Source organism: Oncorhynchus tshawytscha, linkage group LG10 (genome assembly GCF_018296145.1).
Source record: "Oncorhynchus tshawytscha isolate Ot180627B linkage group LG10, Otsh_v2.0, whole genome shotgun sequence".
Lineage (NCBI taxonomy): Eukaryota > Metazoa > Chordata > Actinopteri > Salmoniformes > Salmonidae > Oncorhynchus > Oncorhynchus tshawytscha.
The window spans coordinates 74547828-74575641 of record NC_056438.1 but is presented as its reverse complement, the minus strand read 5'-3'; the positions used below and the strand labels follow the sequence as shown (position 1 = coordinate 74575641).

General features: G+C 44.7%; 1 protein-coding gene across 1 annotated transcript; it reads right to left on the bottom strand.

Annotated features, from left to right (window-relative positions):
- Nucleotides 1-812: 812 nt before the first annotated feature.
- lig1 (ligase I, DNA, ATP-dependent) lies at nt 813-27156 on the bottom strand. The gene is made up of 28 exons (XM_042329599.1): nt 26999-27156; nt 22199-22288; nt 21501-21660; nt 20545-20677; nt 19845-19961; nt 19297-19761; nt 18827-18963; nt 18213-18349; nt 17884-17967; nt 17161-17217; nt 16908-16966; nt 16524-16637; nt 16257-16423; nt 16005-16081; nt 15460-15551; nt 14351-14450; nt 13167-13252; nt 12929-13044; nt 12124-12219; nt 11794-11904; nt 10557-10628; nt 8354-8498; nt 5108-5190; nt 4190-4342; nt 3846-3899; nt 3578-3721; nt 1477-1569; nt 813-1199 (listed from the first exon to the last, which is right to left on the bottom strand). Exons 1-28 carry the CDS (start codon nt 27013-27015, stop codon nt 1125-1127), a joined length of 3234 nt encoding a protein of 1077 aa, XP_042185533.1. The 5' UTR covers nt 27016-27156; the 3' UTR covers nt 813-1124.
- Nucleotides 27157-27814: the final 658 nt, after the last annotated feature.

Below are 27814 nucleotides of genomic sequence, written 5' to 3'. Positions count from 1 at the left end.
GTATTCACTCACTGCCTGCATTATAAAACCTTAGAAGACATTAAAAGGATAAAAGGGGGGATACCTAGTCAGTTGTACATGGAAGGCCTTCAGGCTCAGAACAAGTTACAACCTAGTCAGTTGTACATGGAAGGCCTTCAGGCTCAGAACAAGTTATAACCTAGTCAGTTGTACACGGAAGGCCTTCAGGCTCATACATAGTCAGAACAAGTTATAAAGCATACCTGCAAGTACGCCCTAGGACCATGCCCTAGGACCATGCCCCAGGACTACCTGACATGATGCCTCCTTGCTGTCCCCAGTCCACCTGACCGTGCTGCTGCTCCAGTTTAAACTGTTCTGCCTTATTATTATACGACCATGCTGGGCATTTATGAACATTTGAACATCTTGGCCATGTTCTGTTATAATCTCCACCCGGCACAGCCAGAAGAGGACTGGCCACCTCACATAACCTAGAGAGGAACCAGGCTTCGGCCTTTCTAGGGAGTTTTTCCTAGCCACCGTGCTTCTACACCTGCATTGCTTGCTGTTTGGGGTTTTAGGCTGGGTTTCTGTACAGCACTTTGAGATATCAGCTGATGTACGAAGGGCTATATAAATACATTTGATTTGCAGGTTTCAGGTAAAGAGTTACCTAAATATGTAACAATCTGAACGATGGAAGTCATCAATAGTCTTGACGTAGTTTTTTTTTTCATATGTTGAGAACAACATGTTTAGTGGCTAAAATGAGCGCACACACACACACACACACACACACACACACACACACACACACACACACACACACACACACACACACACAATTATACGATTGGCAAAAGTCTTTATTCACATACATCATGGTGATTTGAGTCATTGACAACTGTACTTTATACTGGTGTGAATACGATCCCCCCACAAAATAAGCCTTAGGTACAACAACAAACTGTTTAACGTCATAACATTGGCAAAGCCTATAGATCTAGAAACACAGCTGTTCACAGGGTCTTCACTTTCATTTTTGCATTGGCAGAGCCTTATTCAGGTTCATCATTTAAAATAAACAATAATAATTATGTACACATTGAGATTTCACCCAAGTTATTGGTGACTGGGCGGGCAGCTGATCGGGTCAGAGGTCAGTAGTAGTCCTCGAGGTCAGCTTTGTCACCCTGTTTCTGAACAACCTGCTGCTTCCTGTATAAATCAGCAATCTAAAAAAAAAAGAAAAAGAAAAATAGAACGACAGAAATCAGTGACTTGATTTCAGAGAGAAAAAGAAACGGTTCTGAGGGAGACGTTAAGATACAGAGAAGGAGAGGTGGAGAAAAGAGCCAACAAATACATCTCCCCTTGACACCTTCTCAAAACTCACTGGAGAAGGTCCAGGGGGCGGGACCTTGGACATTCTCCTCCAATACAGTTGAGCAGGAGGAGAGAAGAAAGGACGCGATGTGCAACAAGACACACAACTCCAGTGTCTCAACGTACCTGTCCTCCTGAAGTGGCCTCCTCCGGCTTCTTATCATCTCTGATCCTCAGGAAGCGTGGGAACCGAAGAGAGATGCCCTTCTCTGGGTCACACTGGGAAACAGAAGAGAAAATAAACATGAATCATCGGCAACACTGTATTTGGCTAGTCACAAATGGTTTTGTAGACTGTCAACAACATTTCAACTAACTATACTCGAACCATAACCCTAGCAAACGGTTGAAGCCATTCTCTGGGTCACAAAGAGAGAAGATACGAGGACCAGAGAAAATGCATTAAAACAAGACCCTCTCAGTGTGTGCAGGTTTGACCTGCTAAATGAACATTACAACAAGACCCTCTCAGTGAGTGCAGGTTTGACCTGCTAAATGAACATTACAACAAGACCCTCTCAGTGAGTGCAGGTTTGACCTGCTAAATGAACATTAAAACAAGACCCTCTCAGTGAGTGCAGGTTTGACCTGCTAAATGAACATTAAAACAAGACCCTAAATGAACATTAAAACAAGACCCTCAGTGAGTGCAGGTTTGACCTGCTAAATGAACATTAAAACAAGACCCTCTCAGTGAGTGCAGGTTTGACCTGCTAAATGAACATTACAACAAGACCCTCTCAGTGAGTGCAGGTTTGACCTGCTAAATGAACATTAAAACAAGACCCTCTCAGTGAGTGCAGGTTTGACCTGCTAAATGAACATTAAAACAAGACCCTCTCAGTGAGTGCAGGTTTGACCTGCTAAATGAACATTAAAACAAGACCCTCTCAGTGAGTGCAGGTTTGACCTGCTAAATGAACATTAAAACAAGACCCTCTCAGTGAGTGCAGGTTTGACCTGCTAAATGAACATTAAAACAAGACCCTCTCAGTGAGTGCGGGTTTGACCTGCTAAATGAACATTAAAACAAGACCCTCTCAGTGTGTGCAGGTTTGACCTGCTAAATGAACATTAAAACAAGACCCTCTCAGTGTGTGCAGGTTTGACCTGCTAAATGAACATTAAAACAAGACCCTCTCAGTGAGTGCAGGTTTGACCTGCTAAATGAACATTAAAACAAGACCCTCTCAGTGAGTGCGGGTTTGACCTGCTAAATGAACATTAAAACAAGACCCTCTCAGTGTGTGCAGGTTTGACCTGCTAAATGAACATTAAAACAAGACCCTCTCAGTGAGTGCAGGTTTCCCTTTCCCAGTTGATGCATTACTTACAAAGCACCCTCTGTCCCAAATGGCACCCTCTTCCCTATGTAGTACACTACCCATAAGGCTCTGATCAAACGTTATTCACTATATAGGAAATAGAGGGCCATTTGGGACACACAGCCCTTGTATAAATCACAGATTAGGGCCCGTATCGACAAAGAGTTTCAGAGTAGGAGTGCTGATATGAATAGGATTTATGGACAGCAGCACCGCTACTCATACTCTGGCCCTGAGATTTATTTTAACATTTATTTAAGTTAGTTAAGAACAAATTCTTATGTACAATGACGGCCTACCCCAGCTAAACCCTAACCTGGACGACGCTGAGCCAATTGTGCGCCGCCCTATGGGACTCCCAATCACGGCCGATTGTGATACAGCCTGGAATCGAACCAGGGTCTGTAGTGACGCCTCTAACACTGAGATGCAGTGCCTTAGACCGCGGAGCCCCTCGGGAGATATAGCCTAAATATTGGACCTAGGCCTATATGAGTGTGCATTTAAATTGTGGGTAACATGGGTTCATGGTAAGTCTATTAAATAATAATCCTTCCCAGAGGAAAGCAACAAGAGCCATGATCTCGCAAGAAATTTGGGGGAACTTTTTTTTAAATAATCAAAATGTAGAGACGCAAACAGTTTGTTTTAGATTTGCAGAGTGGATTAATGAGGAAGAGTGTGAGGCGGTTACATCCCTTTTAGTTCTCAGATGAAATTGCATTGAATCGAATGAATCATTTCCAAATCACTTTGTGTGTGTCCCAAATGGCACCCTATTCCCTATATAGTGAACTACTTTATTGGGACCTGGTCAAAAGTAGTGCACTACAAAAGGAATAGGGACAGTCTTTATATTATTAGTATTGATGTGCCAGTGGACAAACAAGAGTGGTACTAACCAATCCCATGCCAGCCTTGTAGATCGGCGACAGCGATAGGTCGGCACACTTCACTTCCCATACTTGCACGGCATCGAGCCACAAGTCGGGCTCAGTTGATTGGTCCACACGGTAATAGGGGCGGGGCTTTGGCAAAATATGCTCCTGGAAAAAGACAATGGCTTCATAGTTAATTGGATCTAAAGACTTTTGGCAACTTTGCAACAGAAACTCCGGGCTTCGCTTCACAAAATGAGAATAGAACACAGCAATGGTCTCTGTATTGTACCTTTAAGAATTTGTAATGTTGCTCCAAATCTTCATCCTTGAAACCTGTCCCAATCTGCAAAGACAGAAGAACCAGAAAGACATATTCCCCTGCGGTAAACCAGACGAGACCTTTAGCAGAGTAGAATAACACAACTGACAGAATACCCGGTGTTAAATGCCTTTAGCCTAATTGGCCCGAGGAGCTGTCACCTTTCAAAACAGACAAACCAGCAGAGACAAAGGGGAAAAAAAGTAACCTCGCAGGCAGACAGGTACACACACACACACAGAAACCCCCTCTCACACACACACACAAAACCCCCTCACACACACAGAAACCCCCTCTCACACTCACACACTGACCTTGCAGACGGACTGGAACTCTTCATTGTCCTCATCGTAGCAGGCGAGCAGAAAGCCTCCGTAGGTCCCTGCTCTCTTGCCCTTCCCCAGATACGCTCCGATCACACACAGATCCATCGTGTCCCCCACGCCATCCAGATAATCCTTCTTCAGCTAGACAGAGAGATGGGAAGGATTTATAGACAAACCTATAAGAAGTTCTTATGTTTGTGCACGCGTGTTTTTGCGTGCACATGTGTAGTGCAGGGTTCTCGCCAAAGAATGTAAGAGGAGCTGCGCCACCTTGTGGCCTGGCTGCGCCACTATATTTTCTACATTGAAGAATAATAGTGAAGACATCAAAAACTAATGCTAACCCAATTGAGACGGTTTGGGATGTGTTGGACTGCAGAGTGAAGGAAAAGCAGCCAACAATTGCTCAGCATATTTTGGGAAAGCATTCCAGGTGAATACCTCATGAAGCTGGTTGAGCGAATGGCAAAGGGTGGCTATATCTCAAATACATTTAGATTTGTTTAACGTATTTTTGGTTACTACATAATTCCATGTGTTATTTAATAGTTCTGAATTCTTCACTATTATTCTACAATGTAGAAAATAGTACAAATAAAGAAAAACCCTTGAATGAGTAGGTGTCCAAACATTTGACTGGTACTGTATGTTATGTATGTGTGTTATGTATATATGCATGTAAATATTTATGTATATATATATATATATTATATATATATAATAAAAAAAGTAAATATTTATTTTTACTTTGTTATATAGAAGGCACTTTTTAGTTCTAGCAGGAAATGTCAGTAAACGATGTTAAAAAACGCAAAACTCTCAGTCTTAAGGGGGAGGCTACCCCTGTCCGGGCGCCCCCCCCCCACCTTGTTAAATCCTGGGGAGAACCCTGTGGTGTGTCTGTACCTTGAGCCAGTTGTGAGAGCGCTTGGCGATTTCATACGTGGCATCTTTCTCCAGAGTCTTCACCATGAGTCCCTCACAGGAGTCTGATGAACCCAGAATTACATACAGAAACAACATTTACAGTGCGTCCCAAATTTAATTTAAAATGTATTTAAAAACAGGAAATGGAAACCGATTCCCTATATAGTGCACTACTTTTGACGAGGGCCCATAGAAACATAACACTTAATGTCCCCCAAATGGCAGTCGATTCCCCATCGTCCTCAGTCAGAGAGCGTGTCGATTCCCCACCGTCCTCAGTCAGAGAGCGTGTCGATTCCCCACCGTCCTCAGTCAGAGAGAGAACGTGTCGATTCCCCATCGTCCTCAGAGAACGAGCGTCAGAGAGCGCGTCGATTCCCCATCGTCCTAAGTCAGAGAACGATTCACCATCGTCCTAAGTCAGAGAACGCGTCGATTCCCCATCGTCCTAAGTCAGAGAACGCGTCGATTCCCCATCGTCCTAAGTCAGAGAGCGCGTCGATTCACCATCGTCCTAAGTCAGAGCGTGTCGATTCACCATCGTCCAGAGAACGCGTCGATTCACCATCGTCCTAAGTCAGAGAACGTGATTCGATTCCCCATCGTCCTAAGTCAGAGAACGCGTGTCGATTCCCCATCGTCCTAAGTCAGAGAACGTGTCGATTCCCCATCGTCCTAAGTCAGAGAGCGCGTCGATTCACCATCGTCCTAAGAGAGCGTGTCGATTCACCATCGTCCTAAGTCAGAGAACGTGTCGATTCCCCATCGTCCTAAGTCAGAGAACGTCGTCCTCAGAGAGCGTTCCCCCATCGTCCTAAGTCAGAGAACGTGTCGATTCCCCATCGCCCTAAGTCAGAGAACGTGTCGATTCCCCATCGCCCTAAGTCAGTCGATTCACCATCTTCCTCAGAGAGCGTGTCGATTCCCCATCGTCCTAAGTCAGAGAACGTTCCCCCATCGTCCTAAGTCAGAGAACGTGTCGATTCCCCATCGTCCTAAGTCAGAGAACGTGTCGATTCCCCATCGTCCTAAGTCAGAGAACGTGTCGATTCCCCATCGTCCTAAGTCAGAGAACGTCCCCCATAAGTCAGAGAACGTGTCCATTCTGTCAGAGAACGGCCATTCCCCATGAAGTCAGAGAACGTGTCCATTCTGCCGGCACTGATCTGTCTCGTATCTCGCAAGGGTGATGGGATAATTCAGCTACAATGTGTCGTCGAACATTAAAAAAAAATACAACCTAGGTGACATCGTCTGCTGAACACAATTTCTGCCTGAAAACAGTCTGAATGAATGTAAGCAAAAACAATACATCTGTCAATGATGTTGTTGGTGAGGAAGTCGTAGTCACTCCATTTTACATCTAGCGGAGACTTTTTGTGCATCTCTGAGCATTTCTGATGTTCGACAATGGGCACGGAAGCGGTCATAAAATGTCCAACATAAGCTTGCTGAACCAGTCCCTGAAACGATGCTGCTAACCAACCAAGCCTATACCTAGTAATACACACACACACACACACACACACACACACACAATGAATGCTTCCAACAACAGCTAGCTTAGCAAGCTACTTTAAGTAGTGCTGACGCTCACATGATGAGTTTTCGTGAAGCAGCTGTTGGTCGCTGCAGTCGCCTCCCAAGACAGCTGCTATGCTCAGCTGACCCAACCATACAGAGTAACGTTAGCGATCGCAGGGGAAACACACAGTCCCTCTTAACTTTGGGGCTGCAAATCTAACTTTTTTAAATGTAAATTTTACCCCCTTTTCTCTCCAATTTTGTGGTTTCTTGTTACTATCTTGTCTCATCGCTACAACTCCCGTACGGGCTCGGGAGAGACGAAGGTCAAAAGCCACGCGTCCTCCGATACACAACTCAACCAAGCCGCACTGCTTCTTAACACAGCGCGCATCCAACCCGGAAGCCAGCCGCACCAATGTGTCGGAGGAAACACAGTGCACCTGGCGACCTGGTTAGCGTGCACTGCGCCCGGCCCGCCACAGGAGTCGCTAGTGCGCGATAAGACAAGCATATCCCTACCGGCCAAACCCTCCCTAACCTGGACGACACTAGGCCAATTGTGAGTCGCCCCATGGACCTCCCGGCTGCGACAGAGCTCGGGCTCGAACCCAGAGTCTCTGGTGGCACAGCTGGCGCTGCAGTGAAGACTTCTTGACCCCTGCGCCACCCGGGAGGCCCAACTTTAGGGTCATTTGAACAAGTTAAGCTAGCTTTAAAAATGTCAGTAAAGGTAGAGCTAGCTAGCTTACCACGTCAGTACGGCAGCTAGCTAGCTTACCACGTCAGTACGACGGCTAGCTAGAACAGCTAAGCAGCTGATTAAAGTCACTGCACTGGTGGCCGACATCTTTGCAAAATTTTTGCAGGATATAGTTTGAGAAAATTAAATCAGTCACAATATTTGTATTACTTTAGCTTGTTATTCTACCGATTTCATGGTAAGTCATACAAGAGCGCGTTGATATAACAGTTTCCATTTTTGAATGGCGGGTGCTCGGGAATCCCAACATTTTAAGATGAGTTCGATGGCCGACAAGACAGATTGATTGAGGGACGAGCATTGCGTAGGAGTGACGCCATCTGACGTAAGACAACGACAATTCCCTTTCTGCCTCAAATTAGTCCTTCTGGAATGTTCTTGGTAAAACCTTCACTGTACAGTGCACAGCTTTATTTGTCTTTTTTTCTCAAAATTGTATTTTTTTTTTTTTAAATAAAGAAGTGGGGCAGTTCCAGTCCTCACATATGTTTTGTTTATCGTACAGGAGAGAGAGAGAGAGAGAGAGGAAAGACAGAGGGGGCTGAAATAGCAGTGGGCTGGGAGGGGGCTGAAATAGCAGTGGGCTGGGAGGGGGCTGAAATAGCAGTGGGCTGGGAGGGGGCTGAAATAGCAGTGGGCTGGATGGTGGTCTCTGCTGCAGCACTACACATGATCCAAGAGGAAGCGGCTTAGAATGCTACACCATCCCCGGCAAAAACAGTGCATGACCTTTGACCAGGGACCATAGAGAGCGCTCTAGTCTAATGTAGTGCACTATATAGGGAATAGGGTGTCATTTAGGACTCAGCCTAAGACATGAATAAACAAGTCAAGGACAGAAGGAGATCACAGAAGACAAGAGTGACCTCACAAACAAACACAGTGAACAGACTGCTCACACACACACGGAATAAAAAAAACAGACTCATCCCACAAACCTCGAACCGATTGCTCCAGGAACTCAGCTATGGCGTCTGTGTTGTCTGAGTCGATGGCGCGGGCGAACACAAACTCTCCCTCCTTCTCCTGGAAGCTCTTCTTCAACAGAGCCCTGCGACATGACAAGGGCTGCTTCACTAGAGACTGACACACCCAGAGAGAAACCCAGAGAGAGCGAGACCACATTAGAGACATATTTTCCATAGATCCACAAAGAATTTGAAAACAAATCAAACATTGATAAACTCCCATATCCATTAGGCAAAAATCTGCAGTGTCAAGACTTAGAATAGGACAACCAGTGGAGCACAAACAATGTAAATATACACAGAGAGAGACCCAGAGAGAGAAAGAGACCCAGAGAGAGAGACCCAGAGAGAGACCCAGAGAGAGAGAGAGACCCAGAGAGAGAGAGAGAGAGACCCAGAGAGAGAGACCCAGAGAGAGAGAGAGAGAGAGACCCAGAGAGAGAGACCCAGAGAGAGAGAGAGAGAGAGAGAGAGAGAGAGAGCGAGACCAAGAGAGAGAAAGAGACCCAGAGAGAGAGACCAAGAGAGAAAGAGACCCAGAGAGAGAAAGAGACCCAGAGAGAGAAAGAGACCCAGAGAGAGAGAGAGACCAAGAGAGAAAGAGACCCAGAGAGAGAAAGAGACCAGAGAGAAAGAGACCAGAGAGAGAAGAGAGACCCAGAGAGAGACCCAGAGAGAGAAGAGACCCAGAGAGAGACCCAGAGAGAGAGAGAGACCCAGAGAGAGAGAGAGACCCAGAGAGAGAGAGAGAGAGAGAGACAAAGAGACCCAGAGAGAGAGACAAAGAGACCCAGAGAGAGAGACAAAGAGACCCAGAGAGAGAGACAAAGAGACCCAGAGAGACACCCAGAGAGAGAGACCCAGAGAGAAAGAGAGAGACCCAGAGAGAGAGAGAGAGAGAGAGAGAGACCCAGAGAGAGAGAGAGACCCAGAGAGAGAGAGAGAGAGACCCAGAGAGAGAGAGACACGCAGAGAGAGAACTTGTGATGTTTACTGGAAATTGTACATTATCTACTTCACTTGCTTTGGCAATGTTAACATGTTTTCCATGCCAATAAAGCCCTTTGAATGTTTTTTTTTGAGAGACGCACCCAGAGAGGAGAGACAGAGAGAGAGAGAGAGAGAGAGAGAGAGAGAGACACCCAGAGAGAGAGGAGACACCCAGAGTCCTGACAAAATGTAAAAAATATAAAAAAATTAGTGTCATTTCTCAAAATTTGAAACCCGTATTCAAGGTTTCAAAGACCTCTCTGATGAGAGTAGGCTACCCCCCATCCTGTTGGGGGAGGACGCAGAGAACTGTGGATTGGCAGCATACTACATTGCTGCCTGCCGTAAGAAGAGGGACAGTGTCTGACAGACCAATCAACCTGCACATGTCCTCTACTGTATGCTTATTGTTATTGTTCAATGTTTGGTTATTTTGACCCTTGGTTATTGTTGTTACTGTTGTCCAGTTGACAATTTTGATTCTCATTATTTTCATATTGTAAATATCCAAAGTAAGCTTTGGCAATATGTACATTGTTACATCATGCCAATAAAGCAAATTGAATGTGTGTGTGAGTGAGAGAGAGAGAAAGACACACTATTACCACCAATGAAGTTACAAACACAACAATCAATGTCTAATTAATCATTATAAACTGGGTGGTTCGAGCCCTGAATGTTGATTGGTTGAAAGCCTTGGTGACCAGTTTATAATAGCAATAAGGCACCTCAGGGGTTTGTGATATATGGCCAATATACCACGGCGAAGGGCTGTGTCCAGGCACTCTGTGTTGCGGTGTGCCTAAGAACAGCCCTTAGCTGTGATATTATTTTTTATAACCTTTATTTTACTAGGCAAGTCAGTTAAGAACAAATTCTTATTTTCAATGACGGCCTAGGAACAGTAGGTTAACTGCCTGTTCAGGGGCAGAACGACAGATTTGTACCTTGTCAGCTCTGGGATTTGAACTTGCAACCTTTCGGTTACTAGTCCAACGCTCTAACCACTAGGCCCACACCCCCTCGGGCCTTATTGCTTAAACATTCCATATGGCACCCTATTCTCTATCTAGTGCACTACTCTGGACCTGAAACCAACGGGCCCTGGTCAAAACTAGTGCACTAAATAGGAAAAAGTGTCCATGTCTAACCGACCTTATAATTCCCATTCTCATCCACTCACCTCTCCATTGAGATACAGCAGGTCAAAGGCGTAAACACACACTTGGACCTTGATATCAGCTGCAGCCACGTCCTACAGAATACACAGTACAGGTCATTGATATCAGCCATGAGCCACGTCCTACAGAATATACAGTACAGGTCATTGATATCAGCCATCAGCCACGTCCTACAGAATATACAGTACAGGTCATTGATATCAGCCATGAGCCACGTCCTACAGAATATACAGTACAGGTCATTGATATCAGCCATCAGCCACGTCCTACAGAATATACAGTACAGGTCATTGATATCAGCCATATCAGCCACTCAGCCACGTCCTACAGAATATACAGTACAGGTCACTGATATCAGCCATCAGCCACAGGTCACTGATATCAGCCACGCCCTACAGAATACACAGTACAGGTCACTGATATCAGCCACGTCCTACAGAATACACAGTACAGGTCACTGATATCAGCCACGTCCTACAGAATACACAGTACAGGTAACTGATATCAGCCACGTCCTACAGAATACACAGTACAGGTCACTGATATCAGCCATCAGCCATGCCCTACAGAATACACAGTACAGGTCACTGATATCAGCCATCAGCCATGCCCTACAGAATACACAGTACAGGTCACTGATATCAGCCATGCCCTACAGAATACACAGTACAGGTCACTGATATCAGCCATGCCCTACAGAATATACAGTACAGGTCACTGATATCAGCCATCAGCCATGCCCTACAGAATACACAGTACAGGTCATTGATATCAGCCACGTCCTACAGAATATACAGTACAGGTCACTTAACACCATTCCTACCCAACCCCCCACCCACCTAACCCCCTCCCATCTAACCCCCACCCATCTAACCCCCACCCATCTAAACCCCCTACCCATCTAAACCCCCACCCATCTAAACCCCCACCCAGTAAAAGATGATTCCAACCTAGATGTTTTGGTCCCAGTACTCAGTATATTGTGACAGTAAGAGGGCTCGACAGCCCCTCAGCGCTAAGCCGATGGGAGAAAGCCCAACTCCCGGCAGGTCTAACCAAACCAGACAGGTCGAGGGGTTAGACAAAGCAGTCTACCCCATGATCAGAGCCTGGTAGGAAAAGGATCTACGACCACTGAGGAAACTGCCACCTGGGCTAATCAGCCATCCAGCTGTCATAAAAATGATTAGAGAAACCATGGTTACTCAGTAAGAGGACCACTCATTTCTTTCCTGTCACCTTTCTCTTCCGTGTGATGAGAACCTGGAATGGTTGGATCTGTTTCTTCTCTCTGTCCCAAGCTACTGCCTCAGTGTCCAACACACAGGATATCACAGACTCATTCTTTACCTGAGAGACACAGTGAGAGAGAGAGACAGGTAATGGTATTATCATGCAGTGTGCTTATGTCCATGACAAAGGGGCTAAGATGATATCAGATTGTATCCCTGAAATTGCACCCTATTCTGTATGTCGTGTACTCTGGACAAAAGTAGTGCACTATATAGGGAATAGGCTGTCATTTGGGATGCTCATTGAGTGTGCTACTGTTGAGAGGGTCATTGTTACCGTATGAATGCGAGAGATGATGTCAGGATATTTGGTGGTATTATCCTCCTGGTTACGACTGAAAATACGCACTTCCCCGTTCTCCAAGATATGGATCTGCACAAGACATACAATTATCAATAGCTGAACCATTCAAACCAACAACGGGCAGTGAGTTTCCTGTTGTTCGTAGAGTAGAGCTGTGTGGCTCAGTTGGTGGAGTATAACACATAAAAAAAAAACACCAGGACAGTGGGTTCAATTCCCGCAGGGGCCACTCATAAGGAAATGGACGCACTACTGTCCGTTGCTTTGAATACGCATCTGCCGACTGTCATACGTTATATCAGACAGAAATATGCAGGGTCAACCTGTAAAGGTGGAACACAAGCACTGAGAGCCAGCTGTGTGTTAGAGCGCCATCTGGTGGCCATTTCAGGAGTCAGACAGCAGCTTAATGGCCAAGAGGACAACACGACACAGGGCACTCGGGGTGGCCCCACGGGGTTCTCTACAGCCTCCACCCAGGAGGGCCTCACAGGGCTCTCTACAGCCTCCACTCGGCTCTCTAAAGCCTCCACCCGGGAGGGCCCCACGGGGCTCTCTACAGCCTCCACCCGGGAGGGCCTCACAGGGCTCTCTACAGCCTCCACCCGGGAGGGCCTCACAGGGCTCTCTACAGCCTCCACCCGGGAGGGCCTCACAGCCTGAGGCACAATAGGACCATGTCTGCTTCCTAACCAGGACACACACACACATATATAACAAACATGTTGCTGACACATGTATAGGACACACAAAAGTGAGCAACCACACACACACCTACCTGTGCTCGTTCTCCATCATACTTGTACTCGCAGGTGAAGGCGGCTTCATCAAATCTCTTCATCACCTCTCCTACACCTTTGGTGGGGTGAGCCAGCATGGGCCTCAATGGTACACCTGAGGAACAGGGGTCAGAAATGCCACACCGAAATAAACAATACCCCCCCCCACACCAACAACCCTGATGGTCAGTACCATCTACTCATAAAAGGTTGTTTTTCCTTAATAATTATTATTGCCTGGAGTGAGTTTGCAGTGGTTGGGGAGTTCATCAATCCCCTCCTTCAGAATGACTGGGATGATGACATCATAGTTGGGCATCTCACTGGACGGGACAAACAGAATAAACCCATTAAGAAAATCACATTCACACAGGCTTTGTCCCAAATGGCACCACATTCCCTACATAGTGTACGACTGACTATCCTACCTATTCTCGACTTCGGCGATGTCATCTACAACATGGCTCCCAATACTCTACTCAGCAAAGTGGATGTAGTCCATCACAGTGCCATCCGTTTTGTTACCAAAGCACCTTATACCCCCCACCACTGCGACCTGTATGCTCTAGTCGGCTGGCCCTCGCTACATATTAGTCGCCAGACCCACTGGCTCCAGGTCATCTATAAGTCTCTGCTAGGTAAAGCTCCGCCTTATCTCAGCTCACTGGTTATGACAACAACACCCACCCGTAGCACGCGCTCCAGCAGGTATATTTCACTTATCATCCCCAAAGCAAACACCTACTTTGGCCACCTTTCCTTCCAGTTCTCTGCTGCCAGTGACTGGAACGAACTGCAAAAATCGCTGAAGCTGGAGACTTATATTTCCCTCTCTAACTTTAAACATCAGCTATCTGAGCAGCTAACCGATCGCTGCAGCTGTACATAGTCCATCTGTAAATAGCCCACCCAATCTACCTACCTCATCCCCATACTGTTTTTATTTACTTTTCTGCTCTTTTTCTGCTCTTGTTAAATAAAGGTAAAATAAAAAAATACAAAATAAATTTTGCACACCAGTATTTCTACTTACACACCATCATCTGCTCATTTATCACTCCAGTGTTAATCTGCTAAATTGTAATTACTTCGCTACTATGGCCTATTTATTGCCACATCACCTCGCACCATTTGCACACAATGTATATAGACAATTGTTTTTCTATTGTGTTATTGACTGTACGCTTGTTTATTCCATGTGTAACTCTGTGTTGTTGTTCGTGTTGCTTTATCTTGGCCAGGTCGCAGTTGTAAATGAGAACTTGTTCTCAACTAGCCTACCTGGTTAAATAAAAGGTGAAATAAAATAAACTACATTGTGCAGAAGAACCCTATGAGCCCCGGTCAAAAGTAGTGCACTATATAGGGAATAGGGGGCCACTTGGGTAATGAACTACAGCTGTATTTAACAGGTTTATTACCAGTAAGTCTGTTTGAGGAGAAGGCTCTTCTCTTCTATCCAAGCTTTCTGTTTTTCTGCACTCATTCCTTTCCCTGCGTCAATCACCGCCGGAGGGAAGTCTGGAATAGACACACAAACGTCTCAGTTGCATCAAAAGCAGACATTCATATTGTATGTAGAGGTGCTGTTGTGAACAAACATGGTGATAATGTCTGGGGGGGGGCACTGTTGTTTAAACATTGAGATAACGTTGGGAGGTCATGTTGTTTAAACATTGAGATAACGTTGGGAGGTCATGTTGTTTAAACATTGAGAACGTTGGGAGGTCATGTTGTTTAAACATTGAGATAACGTTGGGAGGTCATGTTGTTTAAACATTGAGATAACGTTGGGAGGTCATGTTGTTTAAACATTGAGATAACGTTGGGAGGTCATGTTGTTTAAACATTGAGATAACGTTGGGAGGTCATGTTGTTTAAACATTGAGATAACGTTGGGAGGTCATGTTGTTTAAACATTGAGATAACGTTGGGAGGTCATGTTGTTTAAACATTGAGATAACGTTGGGAGGTCATGTTGTTTAAACATTGAGATAACGTTGGGAGGTCATGTTGTTTAAACATTGAGATAACGTTGGGAGGTCATGTTGTTTAAACATTGAGATAACGTTGGGAGGTCATGTTGTTTAAACATTGAGATAACGTTGGGAGGTCATGTTGTTTAAACATTGAGATAACGTTGGGAGGTCATGTTGTTTAAACATTGAGATAACGTTGGGAGGTCATGTTGTTTAAACATTGAGATAACGTTGGGAGGTCATGTTGTTTAAACATTGAGAGCTTGGGAGGTCATGTTGTTTAAACATTGAGATAACGTGGGAGGTCATGTTGTTTAAACATTGAGATAACGTTGGGAGGTCATGTTGTTTAAACATTGAGATAACGTTGGGAGGTCATGTTTAAACATTGAGATAACGTTGGGAGGTCATGTTTAAACATTGAGATAACGTTGGGAGGTCATGTTTAAACATTGAGATAACGTTGGGAGGTCATGCTTAAACATTGAGATAACGTTGGGAGGTCATGCTTAAACATTGTGATAACGGTGTGATAACGTTGGTTGGCCAACCTTGTCCTGGAGGAGACAGACACACGGCCTGACTCAGGGCAGACAGTACACTCTGTTCAGCCAAGCCAATCCTCAGCTTCCCTGCCAGCGACCTGTCGATCAATCAACCAATCAATACAGACATGCATTGATGATGTCCTGCTTATTGTCTGATGTTGTGCATGTACCGGTGTTGTAAAGTACGAAAGAATTACACACAATAGTCACAGAGATTTTATCTTATTTGAATCCATTACTGTACCGACCAGCGGGGTGACTACTGGTGAATGGGCAGGCAGACAGGAGTGATAATAAGTTCAGCTTGACTAATGAAGCAAGACAACATGCTCAACTATATCCTGTGTAAACCAATAACAGGTGACCAGAAGATACAAAATAATAATCGATCACATATAAAACAAACAAAGGCTAGAACTCAGTGAGTGCAGAAAGACAAGTCAATGAGGCTCAGGTCAAAAGTATTGCATTACGTAGAGCAACGGCTGCCATTCAGGAGACATCCTCAGTTTGACCAGTAGTAAAGTGAAGGAAGTGGGGACGATTACCTGACAATGTATCTGGCCTCAGAGAAACGACAGGCTACAAAGAGACCTTTGATGATGTCAATCTTCTTATTCATGGCCTGCAGGCAGGGGGAGAGAGAGAGAGAAAATAATTAATTCCTTTGAATCAAATTCTAGACAGATTAAACATAAATTCATCATCCTATTCCCAGGACAGAGAACTGTGTTTTCTTAAAATCGGTGAATTTATCAAAACAACGAGAATTTGACTGTGTTAAACTCTCACACACTCACAGAATTCCCACTCATGTTCCCGATGTCTTTCAGTTTGTTGAACACACCCCCTGCAATTAGATTGGCTGGCTGGAACATAATTCTCTGGTTGTTACGGGAACTCTCAGCCACCAACCCCAAGTCCCCCTTCTCTGCAGCCTCCGCCTTGATTTTGTCCAACTGTCGCCCTAGCAACAAGAACAAAGATGTGAGAGAGTTCTAAGCCCAAAAGCAAAGGAAGATATATAACAAACAACACTGAGTGTGTGTGTTGTGTGGGTGTCTCACCAGTAGCTTGGGCGACAGCCTTCATCAGAACAGTTTCTCCCACTCCCAGCTCCAGCCCCATGTAAGCAGGACCCAGCTGATTGAGACACAGGTAGACGCAGCACAGCAGGTCCTCTGAGCAAGAACAACAAGAGACAAACACTCAGCACACTATAGTCCCTATATAGCGCACTACTTTGACGAGGGCCCATTGGGAATCGGGTTGCATTTGGGACATATCCAGGGTATTTCACAGCGTTCCTTTACAGATAGTATAGTGCAGTAGGGGTCTAGTCAAAAGTAGTGCACTAAAAGGGTATATTAGAATGTCATTTGGGATGTTGGCATCCTGCACCTGGGCTCCACACATCCGTAGGAAAAAACCCACAAAAAAAGCTATTTTACCTGGAGAGAGGATGATAACAGAGCGTAGGAGATTTGATAATGTTTCAATGTTCCTCAATCTAGCAACAAAAAAAAAGAAATAAATGCAATTAGTATGTAAAACAATATAAAAGGGGAAATTACACTACAATAAAACATAGGCTGTCCCAAATGGCACCCCATTACCTTAGATAGTGCACTACACAGGGAGCCATTTGGGATGTACACAAGAACAAAACAGTTACGACTTGGGAGGTCTATTGAAATCTCTTACCTGCCAGAATCTTCCTCAATCTTTTCAAAGGTGCGTGCAACAGCCAAATACGGGACCCTGTGAAAGAGAAAATTAGGCAAAACATTGAATACAACTCCATTGAGAGACTTATTTACAGTATCAAAACAACTCCATTGAGATACTTATTTACAGGACATATGTCCAGTGTGGGTTGTTCAGGGTGGAATTCATTAGTGCACACCGTAGCGAAATCATTTTGGAACACGAAATTAAAACAAGCGTTTCTTATTGGACAAGTTCAGGTAGTCCCTCTCCGTTTCGGCCCGTTTGCTTTCGTTTGGTACCTAGTGAATAGGACCCCGGTTGAGGTATACGGCTGAGTCGTGTGGCTAGAGCTGGGCAATATGGACAAAAGTCCACATTGCGATAAATTGACTGAATTTTAGCTCGATAACGATAAATTGGACGATACATTAATCAAACGAATAAACACCAGTTACTTTATTTAAACCTTTAAAATACTCCTACAAACATTTATAGTCTTAATTTTCTCATTAGCAATAGCCCATATTAGGCCTATACTAACTCCTAGTAAAAGAAACTTATCGTTATTATCGACATCAGTCAAATATATATATTTTTTAAATGGTTGGGTTGGTCAATGTCGATCATTTCCAGTTACCGTCCCAGCTCTAGCTGTGTTAAGGGGGTTGGACGTACCTCTGTCCCCAGCTCTAGCTGTGTTAAGGGGGTTGGACGTACCTCTGTCCCCGGCTCCAGCAGGCGTGGTCTACAGGGTGGTAGTTGGGTCTGGACGGGTCATACTGGGCCTGGGCAGTCTTCTCTCTGGGGGTCAAAGACACTCAGATTAATACAGTATACTGCACTATTCAACTCACTGGAGAAAACATCCAGAAATGTACAGCTACTCCTTCAAAGAGACACACTTAGAGTGACAGTTTTTAAAGCAATGGATTGTTGTAATCATTGGCTGGAGTGAGATTCCACCATTGGGGAAAAGGGTAGAGAATGGGATGAAGCCATGGTGTAAAGAAAACACATTTTCATAACCATCTGTGATTCTCTCTTACCCTTTCTTGTCTTTAACGTCCTCCGTGGTACGGGAACCAGTAGCCTCTTCCTTTATATAACCCTCACTCTTCTCCTCTCCCTCGCTCTTCTCCTTTCCCCCTCCCTCGCTCTTCTCCTTTCCCTCGCTCTTCTCCTTTCCCCCTCCTCCTCTTCTCCTCCTCCCCTCGCTCTTCTCCTTTCCCTCGCTCTTCTCCTCTCCCCTCGCTCTTCTCCTCTCCCTCGCTCTTCTCCTCTCCCTCGCTCTTCTCCTCTCCCTCGCTCTTCTCCTCTCCCTCGCTCTTCTCCTTTCCCTCTCCCTCGCTCTTCTCCTTTCCCTCTCCCTCGCTCTTCTCCTCTCCCTCGCTCTTCTCCTTTCCCTCGCTCTTCTCCTTTCCCTCGCTCTTCTCCTTTCCCTCGCTCTTCTCCTTTCCCTCGCTCTTCTCCTTTCCCTCGCTCTTCTCCTTTCCCTCGCTCTTCTCCTTTCCCTCGCTCTTCTCCTTTCCCTCGCTCTTCCCTTTCCCTCGCTCTTCTCCTTTCCCTCGCTCTTCTCCTTTCCCTTCTCCTTTCCCTCGCTCTTCTCCTTTCCCTCGCTCTTCTCCTTTCCCTCACTCTTCTCCTTTCCCTCACTCTTCTCCTTTCCCTCACTCTTCTCCTTTCCCTCTCCCTCACTCTTCTCCTTTCCCTCGCTCTTCTCCTTTCCCTCTCCCTCACTCTTCTCCTTTCCCTCGCTCTTCTCTGGTCTCTCCATCTTTACAGCAGCCTTCCTGGGAGCTAGATTATAGAGAAGAAACCAACATTCAGACGTGGAGTTTGGAGCATACGGTTTGTCAAACAAGCTTTTTAAAGTATAAAGTACAAAGGATGTTACATGTCCTTGTTCCATTGTCATCTCTGCATTTTACACGTCTCTTACACTCCTTCAGATTTCTTCAAAACATCCCAAAACAAAATGTAGGTTAAATCCCAAATGGCACCCTATTCCGTGCCACTTGAGAAGCAATGTTACACTCCTTCAGGTTTCTTCTAAACAAACTGCAGAATGCAAACTCATTCATAGAGATGTTCATGTGCAAGGCAGGAAGTAAATGGGGAAAAAAATCTCACCAAAGAAACTGCTGATGGTGGGGGCTTTTTTGGCTTGGGGGCTTTCTGACACCTTCTCTTCTTTCATGTCTTTCCCAACCTTTACCGCCTTGTGACCCTTAGGACTTCTCTCTTTAGGACTTCTCTCTTTAGGACTTCTCTCTTTAACCTTTTGACCCTTAGGACTTCTCTCTTTAACCTTTTGACTTCTCTCTTTAGGACTTCTCTCTTTAACCTTTTGACTTCTCTCTTTAGGACTTCTCTCTTTAACCTTTTGACTTCTCTCTGTAGGACTTCTCTCTTTAGCCTTTTCACTTTTTCCTTTTTCCTCCTCGGTCGCGGTCACTTTCACATCAAGTGCTTTCTCCTTCTCTCCATCTTTGGTCTTCTCTTCATCAGTCTCTTTCTCCTCCGGGTTGTTCTGCGCCACCTCAGGCTTATCCACACTGTTCTCTCCTCCCACGTCCATCGCTTCCTCTTCATTCTCTACAGAGAGAAAGAGAAACGGAGTGATGCAACAGGAGAGAGAAGGGACAGGAAGGAACACTCGTAATGGAGGAAACCCTTACCGGTGCTGTCCTGCGTCTCCTCAACCTTTGCCCTTTTATTCTGCTGTCCTTGTTCTTCCTCCTCCTTTTCACTGCCACTCCTGCTGTCCAGCTTTCTCTTGGGGAACTGCTTCCTTGCTACAGAGATGATAGAAACACAACTAGTTAGAGATGCATCACTACTCTACAGAGAAGATAGAAACACAACTAGTTAGAGATGCATCACTACTCTACAGAGATGATAGAAACACAACTAGTTAGAGATGCATCACTACTCTACAGAGATGATAGAAACACAACTAGTTAGAGATGCATCACTACTCTACAGAGATGATAGAAACACAATTAGTTAGAGATGCATCACTACTCTACAGAGAAGATAGAAACAACTAGAGATGCATCACTACTCTACAGAGAAGATAGAAACAACTAGAGATGCATCATTGCTGAACACATTCTTGTGTCATTGATCAAATTGATGTAGTTCTTAGAAATATATTTATTCTGTTCATTTAAAAACTAAAAAAACCCTGTGTGGAAGTATTATCTCTTTGTTATCATTGAAGAACTCTCCACGCACCTGCAACAAGTAACCCCAGATATGGAAATGATTTTTCCAATTTTCAGACATATTTCAACATGCAGGCTGCATTAAATAACAGACAACTTAGTTAACAGTGTGTTAGTAGAGGATGTTGGTCTTGTACAGCTAGAGACCGACCGGTGCGGCGTTTGGGTATTCCCGAGGGTGAGATGGAAGTGGGGGTGTCAGGGGTTCCAGGGGTGGGGGAGGCGGATGAGGTCACTGGAGAGGCGGGGGACAGGGGGTTGGTAACAGCCTTGAATACTTCATCCTGTGGGGCAGAGACAAAGTTCAGATCTTTCTACACAGAGAGGGTCACAAACGGCCACTATTTCCTAGATTTGTAGTTGTTTATCCACGTCTCATTTAGGTCAAATCTTGTTTTTGAAGAGCGACCTGGTCTAGACTGCACTGTATTGGGAATATGATGCCATTTGGAATGCAAACGCAGTCGCATCTTTATATACACACACCCTCCTTTGGCTTTACAGTTATTTCAAATGGTAAAGACCAGAGTAGGGTCGGGGGGGTAACCAAACGGTCATACAGTCATGCTGTTCCTGTATCATACAGGGGTATACAGTATTACCAGCAGCGCACGCAAGGGGCTCTAAAAAACTACATGTGTTATTGTTTTGACGCACAAAACTAATTTCGGCAGCAGGGACCTTGATCGTCTCTGCTGTAACATAGAAGCTTGATCTTGCAACCTTGCCACTTAGCTAGAGAGTTAGCAAACCAAACACATAGCTGGGGCACTGAACTGGAGATCATTTATTTGGCACATCTTAGACAGTGAACTTAGTTATAAGCAGTATTGAGGGTATGACAATCATACCGTTGGTATTTGAAAATACCCCGGTATACAGTATACAGCCCAAGCCTACTGCAAGCCTACTGCAGAGTATAAAATCATTCTGAGTCCCAAAAGGCACCCTCTATTTCCTATAGTGTACTACTTTTGACCAGAACCGATAGTGCACCAGTTTTGACCAGGCCCTATGTAGGGAATAGGGTGCCATATGGGATGGATCCAATGTCCTGATTAGAGCTGGTTTACATAGAGGATATGAGGTGGGAGATGTAAAAGCTACCTTGGGTTGCACAGCCTTGTCCTCTGGCTCCTGTTCTATTCCGGCTGGAGCCTCATCATCACTGTCCAAGATCTGACGACTGCGTTTAGTGAACTTCTTCACGGGCGAATCAGGCTCCTCATGGACACCATTCTGAACTTTGAGAGGCCTTTTGATTGGTCTAGCAAGGATGGAAAATAAAAATACATTATAGGGAGACACTGCAAAGATCTACTCCCATATCGGTCATTCTACAGTCTGTTCACTTTCGCCGTTGCTGATTGCTTTGCTATTCAGGCAAGTACTCTACCACAAACTTCAAGGGTAATCTGTTTCCTGTCTAGACAACTACACCCAGGGCCATGTATTTAACTTAAATATATGGCTCTGGCTACCCTCGTGAAAACCCTGCCACCCTCACCCCCTGGCCTTAAACACTTACTCTGGCTACCCTCGTGAAAACCCTGCCACCCTCACCCCTGGCCTTAAACACTTACTCTGGCTGCCCTCATGAAAACCCTGCCACCCTCACCCCTGGCCTTAAACACTTACTCTGGCTACCCTCGTGAAAACCCTGCCACCCTCACCCCTGGCCTTAAACACTTACTCTGGCTACCCTCGTGAAAACCCTGCCACCCTCACCCCCTGACCTTAAACACTTACTCTGGCTACCCTCGTGAAAACCCTGCCACCCTCACCCCCTGGCCTTAAACACTTACTCTGGCTTGTCTTTCACCGGCTCGTCTTTCCCCGGTCCATCACTTTTTTTGCTCTCCTTCTCTTTGCCCGTTTTGGGCTGAAAGAAAGATCTTTAGGGCAGAAGAACATTTAACAGAAGTCAGAAAGAAAACATATGTAGCTACTGTAAAGTAAAACAAAATATACATTATGCATGACATAAACATGCTGTTGAGTCTCATGATTCGCTTTATATTAACCCAGGTGTTAAGTAGAATTTTGAGACAGGCACTAACGTTATATGATATTATAAACTGGGTGGTTTGAGCCCTGAATGCTGATTGGCTGACAGCCGTGGTATATCAGACCATATACCACAGGTATGACAAAACACTTATTTTTACAGCTCAAATTACGATGGTAAACAGTTTCTAATAGCAATAAGGCACCTCGGGGTGTGTGATATAGGGTCAATATACCACGGCTAAGGGCTGTGTCCAGGCACTCCGTGTTGTGCATAAGAACAGCCCTTAGCGTTGCGTTGTGCCTAACAACAGCCCTTAGAGGTGGTATATTGTCCATATACCACACCCCCTCAAGCCTTATTGCTTAAATTTTACAACAGATGGGTCTAATCCTGAATGCTGATTGGTTAAAAGCGCATTCCAGCCAGTGTCTATTCCACAAGTTACCACCAGCTAACTCTATGACATTAAAATGCCCATTTACTCTGTTCGTCCAACTGCACAATCCACTGTCTCATCAGCCCATCCAGGCAAAATATAAACTTGATCTCAACTTTACCTCACATTTCTTTCTGACAAACATTTAGTTATCAACATCGGAGATGTGTATAAACCTTACTGTCTGGCTTAATGACATTTGCAACATTTTTTTTCAATATTCAAATTCTATCTCCAGCTGTCCCATAGTAATGAATGTGTGGGAACAGACAGACAGACTCAGCCAGTCTAAATCATGAATCAGCTGGCATCATTTATATATATGAATCAGCTGTCATCATTGATATATACATATATATATACAAACACACACACACACACACACACACACACACACACACACACACAAAAAGGTGTTCCTCAAGGTTCCGTTTTAGGACCACTATTGTTCTCACTATATATTTTACCTCTTGGGGATGTCATTCGAAAACATAATGTTAATTTTCACTGCTATGCGGATGACACACAGCTGTACATTTCAATGAAACATGGTGAAGCCCCAAAATTGCCCTCGCTAGAAGCATGTGTTTCAGACATAAGGAAGTGGATGGCTGCAAACTTTCTACTATTAAACTCGGACAAAACAGAGATGCTTGTTCTAGGTCCCAAGAAACAAAGAGATATTCTGTTGAATCTGACAATTAATCTTAATGGTTGTACAGTCGTCTCAAATAAAACTGTGAAGGACCTCGGCGTTACTCTGGACCCTGATCTCTCTTTTGAAGAACATATCAAGACCATTTCAAGGACATCTTTTTTTCCATCTACGTAACATTGCAAAAATCAGAAACTTTCTGTCCAAAAATGATGCAGAAAAATTAATCCATGCTTTTGTCACTTCTAGGTTAGACTACTGCAATGCTCTATTTTCCGGCTACCCGGATAAAGCACTAAATAAACTTCAGTTAGTGCTAAATACGGCTGCTAGAATCCTGACTAGAACCAAAAAATTTGATCATATTACTCCAGTGCTAGCCTCTCTACACTGGCTTCCTGTCAAAGCAAGGGCTGATTTCAAGGTTTTACTGCTAACCTACAAAGCATTACATGGGCTTGCTCCTACCTATCTCTCTGATTTGGTCCTGCCGTACATACCTACACGTACGCTACGGTCACAAGACGCAGGCCTCCTAATTGTCCCTAGAATTTCTAAGCAAACAGCTGGAGGCAGGGCTTTCTCCTATAGAGCTCCATTTTTATGGAACGGTCTGCCTACCCATGTCAGAGACGCAAACTCGGTCTCAACCTTTAAGTCTTTACTGAAGACTCATCTCTTCAGTGGGTCATATGATTGAGTGTAGTCTGGCCCAGGAGTGTGAAGGTGAACGGAAAGGCTCTGGAGCAACGAACCGCCCTTGCTGTCTCTGCCTGGCCGGTTCCCCTCTTTCCACTGGGATTCTCTGCCTCTAACCCTATTACAGGGGCTGGGTCACTGGCTTACTGGGGCTCTCTCATGCCGTCCCTGGAGGGGGTGTGTCACCTGAGTGGGTTGATTCACTGTTGTGGTCATCCTGTCTGGGTTGGCGCCCCCCCTTGGGTTGTGCCGTGGCGGAGATCTTTGTTGGCTATACTCAGCCTTGTCTCAGGATGGTAAGTTGGTGGTTGAAGATATCCCTCTAGTGGTGTGGGGGCTGTGCTTTGGCAAAGTGGGTGGGGTTATATCCTTCCTGTTTGGCCCTGTCCGGGGGTGACCTCGGATGGGGCCACAGTGTCTCCTGACCCCTCCTGTCTCAGCCTCCAGTATTTATGCTGCAGTAGTTTATGTGTCGGGGGCTGGGGTCAGTTTGTTATATCTGGAGTACTTCTCCTGTCCTATTCGGTGTCCTGTGTGAATCTAAGTGTGCGTTCTCTAATTCTCTCCTTCTCTCTTTCTTTCTCTCTCTCGGAGGACCTGAGCCCTAGGACCTGAGCTCCAGGACTACCTGACATGATGACTCCTTGCTGTCCCCAGTCCACCTGGCCATGCTGCTGTTCCAGTTTCAACTGACCTGAGCCCTAGGACCATGCCCCAGGACTACCTGACATGATGACTCCTTGCTGTCCCCAGTCCACCTGGCCATGCTGCTGCTCCAGTTTCAACTTCCACCTGACTGTGCTGCTGCTCCAGTTTCAACTGACCTGAGCCCTAGGACCATGCCCCAGGACTACCTGACATGATGACTCCTTGCTGTCCCCAGTCCACCTGACCGTGCTGCTGCTCCAGTTTCAACTGTTCTGCCTTATTATTATTCAACCATACTGGTCATTTATGAACATTTGAACATCTTGGCCATGTTCTGTTATAATCTCCACCCGGCACAGCCAGAAGAGGACTGGCCACCCCACATAGCCTGGTTCCTCTCTAGGTTTCTTCCTAGGTTTTGGCCTTTCTAGGGAGTTTTTCCTAGCCACCGTGCTTCTACACCTGCATTGCTTGCTGTTTGGGGTTTTAGGCTGGGTTTCTGTACAGCACTTTGAGATATCAGCTGATGTACGAAGGGCTATATAAGATTTGATTTGAAAGGAATTTCAATTTAAAAAGGTACAACAAAACGAGGTACAGCTAGTTTTCCATATTTACAACTTCCGTGTTTGAAGTGATTGTGTTAGCTGTGTTTTTGGATAGCTCCTCTGAACAACAGTGTCCTGATGAGAGAACACATGTTATATGCCAGGCGAAATCGCGCCTCATTGGCTTTATTGTTATGTACGTATCCAAATAAATGTCACTAGAAAACAACTTAAACAAATGCAGCTGTTATTCTTTTTGACGTTACTTTTAAGTTAGCCGTAGTTGGCTAGCTAGCTAGCGATAAGAACGTTGCCAGCCAGAACATTTAGAACACAAGACTGAACGACTGAGTCGCGTCCATAGATACAGAACCAAAAAACAACTGGGTCGCGTCCATAGTTACAGAACCAAAAAACGACTGAGTCGCGTCCATAGTTACAGAACCAAAAAACGACTGAGTCGCGTCCATAGTTACAGAACCAAAAAACAACTGGGTCGCGTCCATAGATACAGAACCAAAAAACAACTGAGTCGCGTCCATAGTTACAGAACCAAAAAACAACTGAGTCGCGTCCATAGTTACAGAACCAAAAAACAACTGGGTCGCGTCCATAGATACAGAACCAAAAACAACTGAGTCGCGTCCATAGTTACAGAACCAAAAAACAACTGGGTCGCGTCCATAGTTACAGAACCAAAAAACGACTGAGTCGCGTCCATAGTTACAGAACCAAAAACGACTGAGTCGCGTCCATAGTTACAGAACCAAAAAACGACTGAGTCGCGTCCATAGTTACAGAACCAAAAAACGACTGAGTCGCGTCCATAGTTACAGAACCAAAAAACGACTGAGTCGCGTCCATAGTTACAGAACCAAAAAACAACTGGGTCGCGTCCATAGATACAGAACCAAAAAACAACTGAGTCGCGTCCATAGTTACAGAACCAAAAAACGACTGAGTCGCGTCCATAGTTACAGAACCAAAAAACAACTGGGTCGCGTCCATAGTTACAGAACCAAAAAACAACTGGGTCGCGTCCATAGATACAGAACCAAAAAACAACTGGGTCGCGTCCATAGATACAGAACCAAAAAACAACTGGGTCGCGTCCATAGTTACAGAACCAAAAAACAACTTTACGAGAGAGTCGCGTTTCTGGCAACCGAACCAATAGAACGAACGATCAGCAGGTTTGGGTACCAACCCTAGATTTTTTTTCCCGGTTTCGAGCTAGTGGAAGCATGAATAAATTAATCAAAATAACGTTAATTAAAGTATGTCAATCAATATATTTAATATGTTGGTAACTCGTTATATAAAAGTGATAATGCCCTCTTAGCCGGTGGTTGGAGGATATATTGGCACGGGTGTAACATTTTCACTTAATGATCAACACAAGGTCCAAGGGGTTTGACCGCGTGTGTGTTGTTCACATCTTTGCAACCACAAAGAAGCCAACTAACTAGTTTCAATGTAGATGATGGCAAGGAACTCATTTTAGCTAGTGTAGCTAACTAGCACAAAAGCAAACAGGCTGAGTTAGCCAACCTAGCTAGCTAACATTTATTGGCTAGTTTTGCAGAAACCAATGCTGACTTTACTTACGATATACTTCGCTGCATGCTGTCTTGTAGTTTTCTGATGTAGTAAATTACTGGTTATACACTACAATTAAACTTCGTGTTTAGCTAACAACAAAAGGACATTACCCGCGCAGAAATGCGATTGAAACGTTCGGCGCCAAAACAACGTCAGACGTTTCTGCAAGGAAGAGAATCATGTTGCCGGTGTGGTGTCGAGCTAATGGCATTTGAGATACTGCCACCTGCTGGAGTGGAATATATTATATAGCAGCAGCATGGCTCTGATCGTGATGATGAGTCTTTCAGGCCTATGTTTTGATAACATCATTGAGCACAAAATGGAAATGTGCTTTTTTTGTCATGCAAAGCAAATTTGCCTTGTAATGCAGCACAACAGTTTGACAATTGAAATAATTTATTGTACTTTTGTACAGGTATTGTGCAGGTACTTCTCTGTTGAAGATTGCTGAGAACAGGTTTGTACTACTAAACATATTTATTTCATGAAATGTAGAATAAGTAAAAGCACATGCAATATTAAATAAAATAAATATCAAAGTACACTGTAAACTCTGCGACATTCACATACAATTCATCATACATATCACACAACTGCAATTGTCCTGTTCCATACACTAACCTTTACACAAACAGATAATCAAACAACATCAGTAGTATCCCCACTTAATCTGTGAAAAACAATAATATCATAACATTCTCATTTCAGTAATAGCCTTTTCAGATTTATTCTGAGGACAACTTAAAGAGAGAGAGTAAAAACTACAGACAAAGACATCCCAAACAATAGGACGTATTATAATGTTATAATGTCTATTAT

Bases quoted from the DNA above. Each gene is read 5' to 3' on its own strand.
- lig1 (XM_042329599.1), bottom strand. The intron at 21,661-22,198 runs GTAAGTGTTTAA...CATCCTTGCTAG, and splicing joins CCGGTGAAAGACAAGCCAGA to ACCAATCAAAAGGCCTCTCA. The intron at 12,220-12,928 runs GTAGGTGTGTGT...TGTCTTGTGCAG, and splicing joins ATGATGGAGAACGAGCACAG to ATCCATATCTTGGAGAACGG.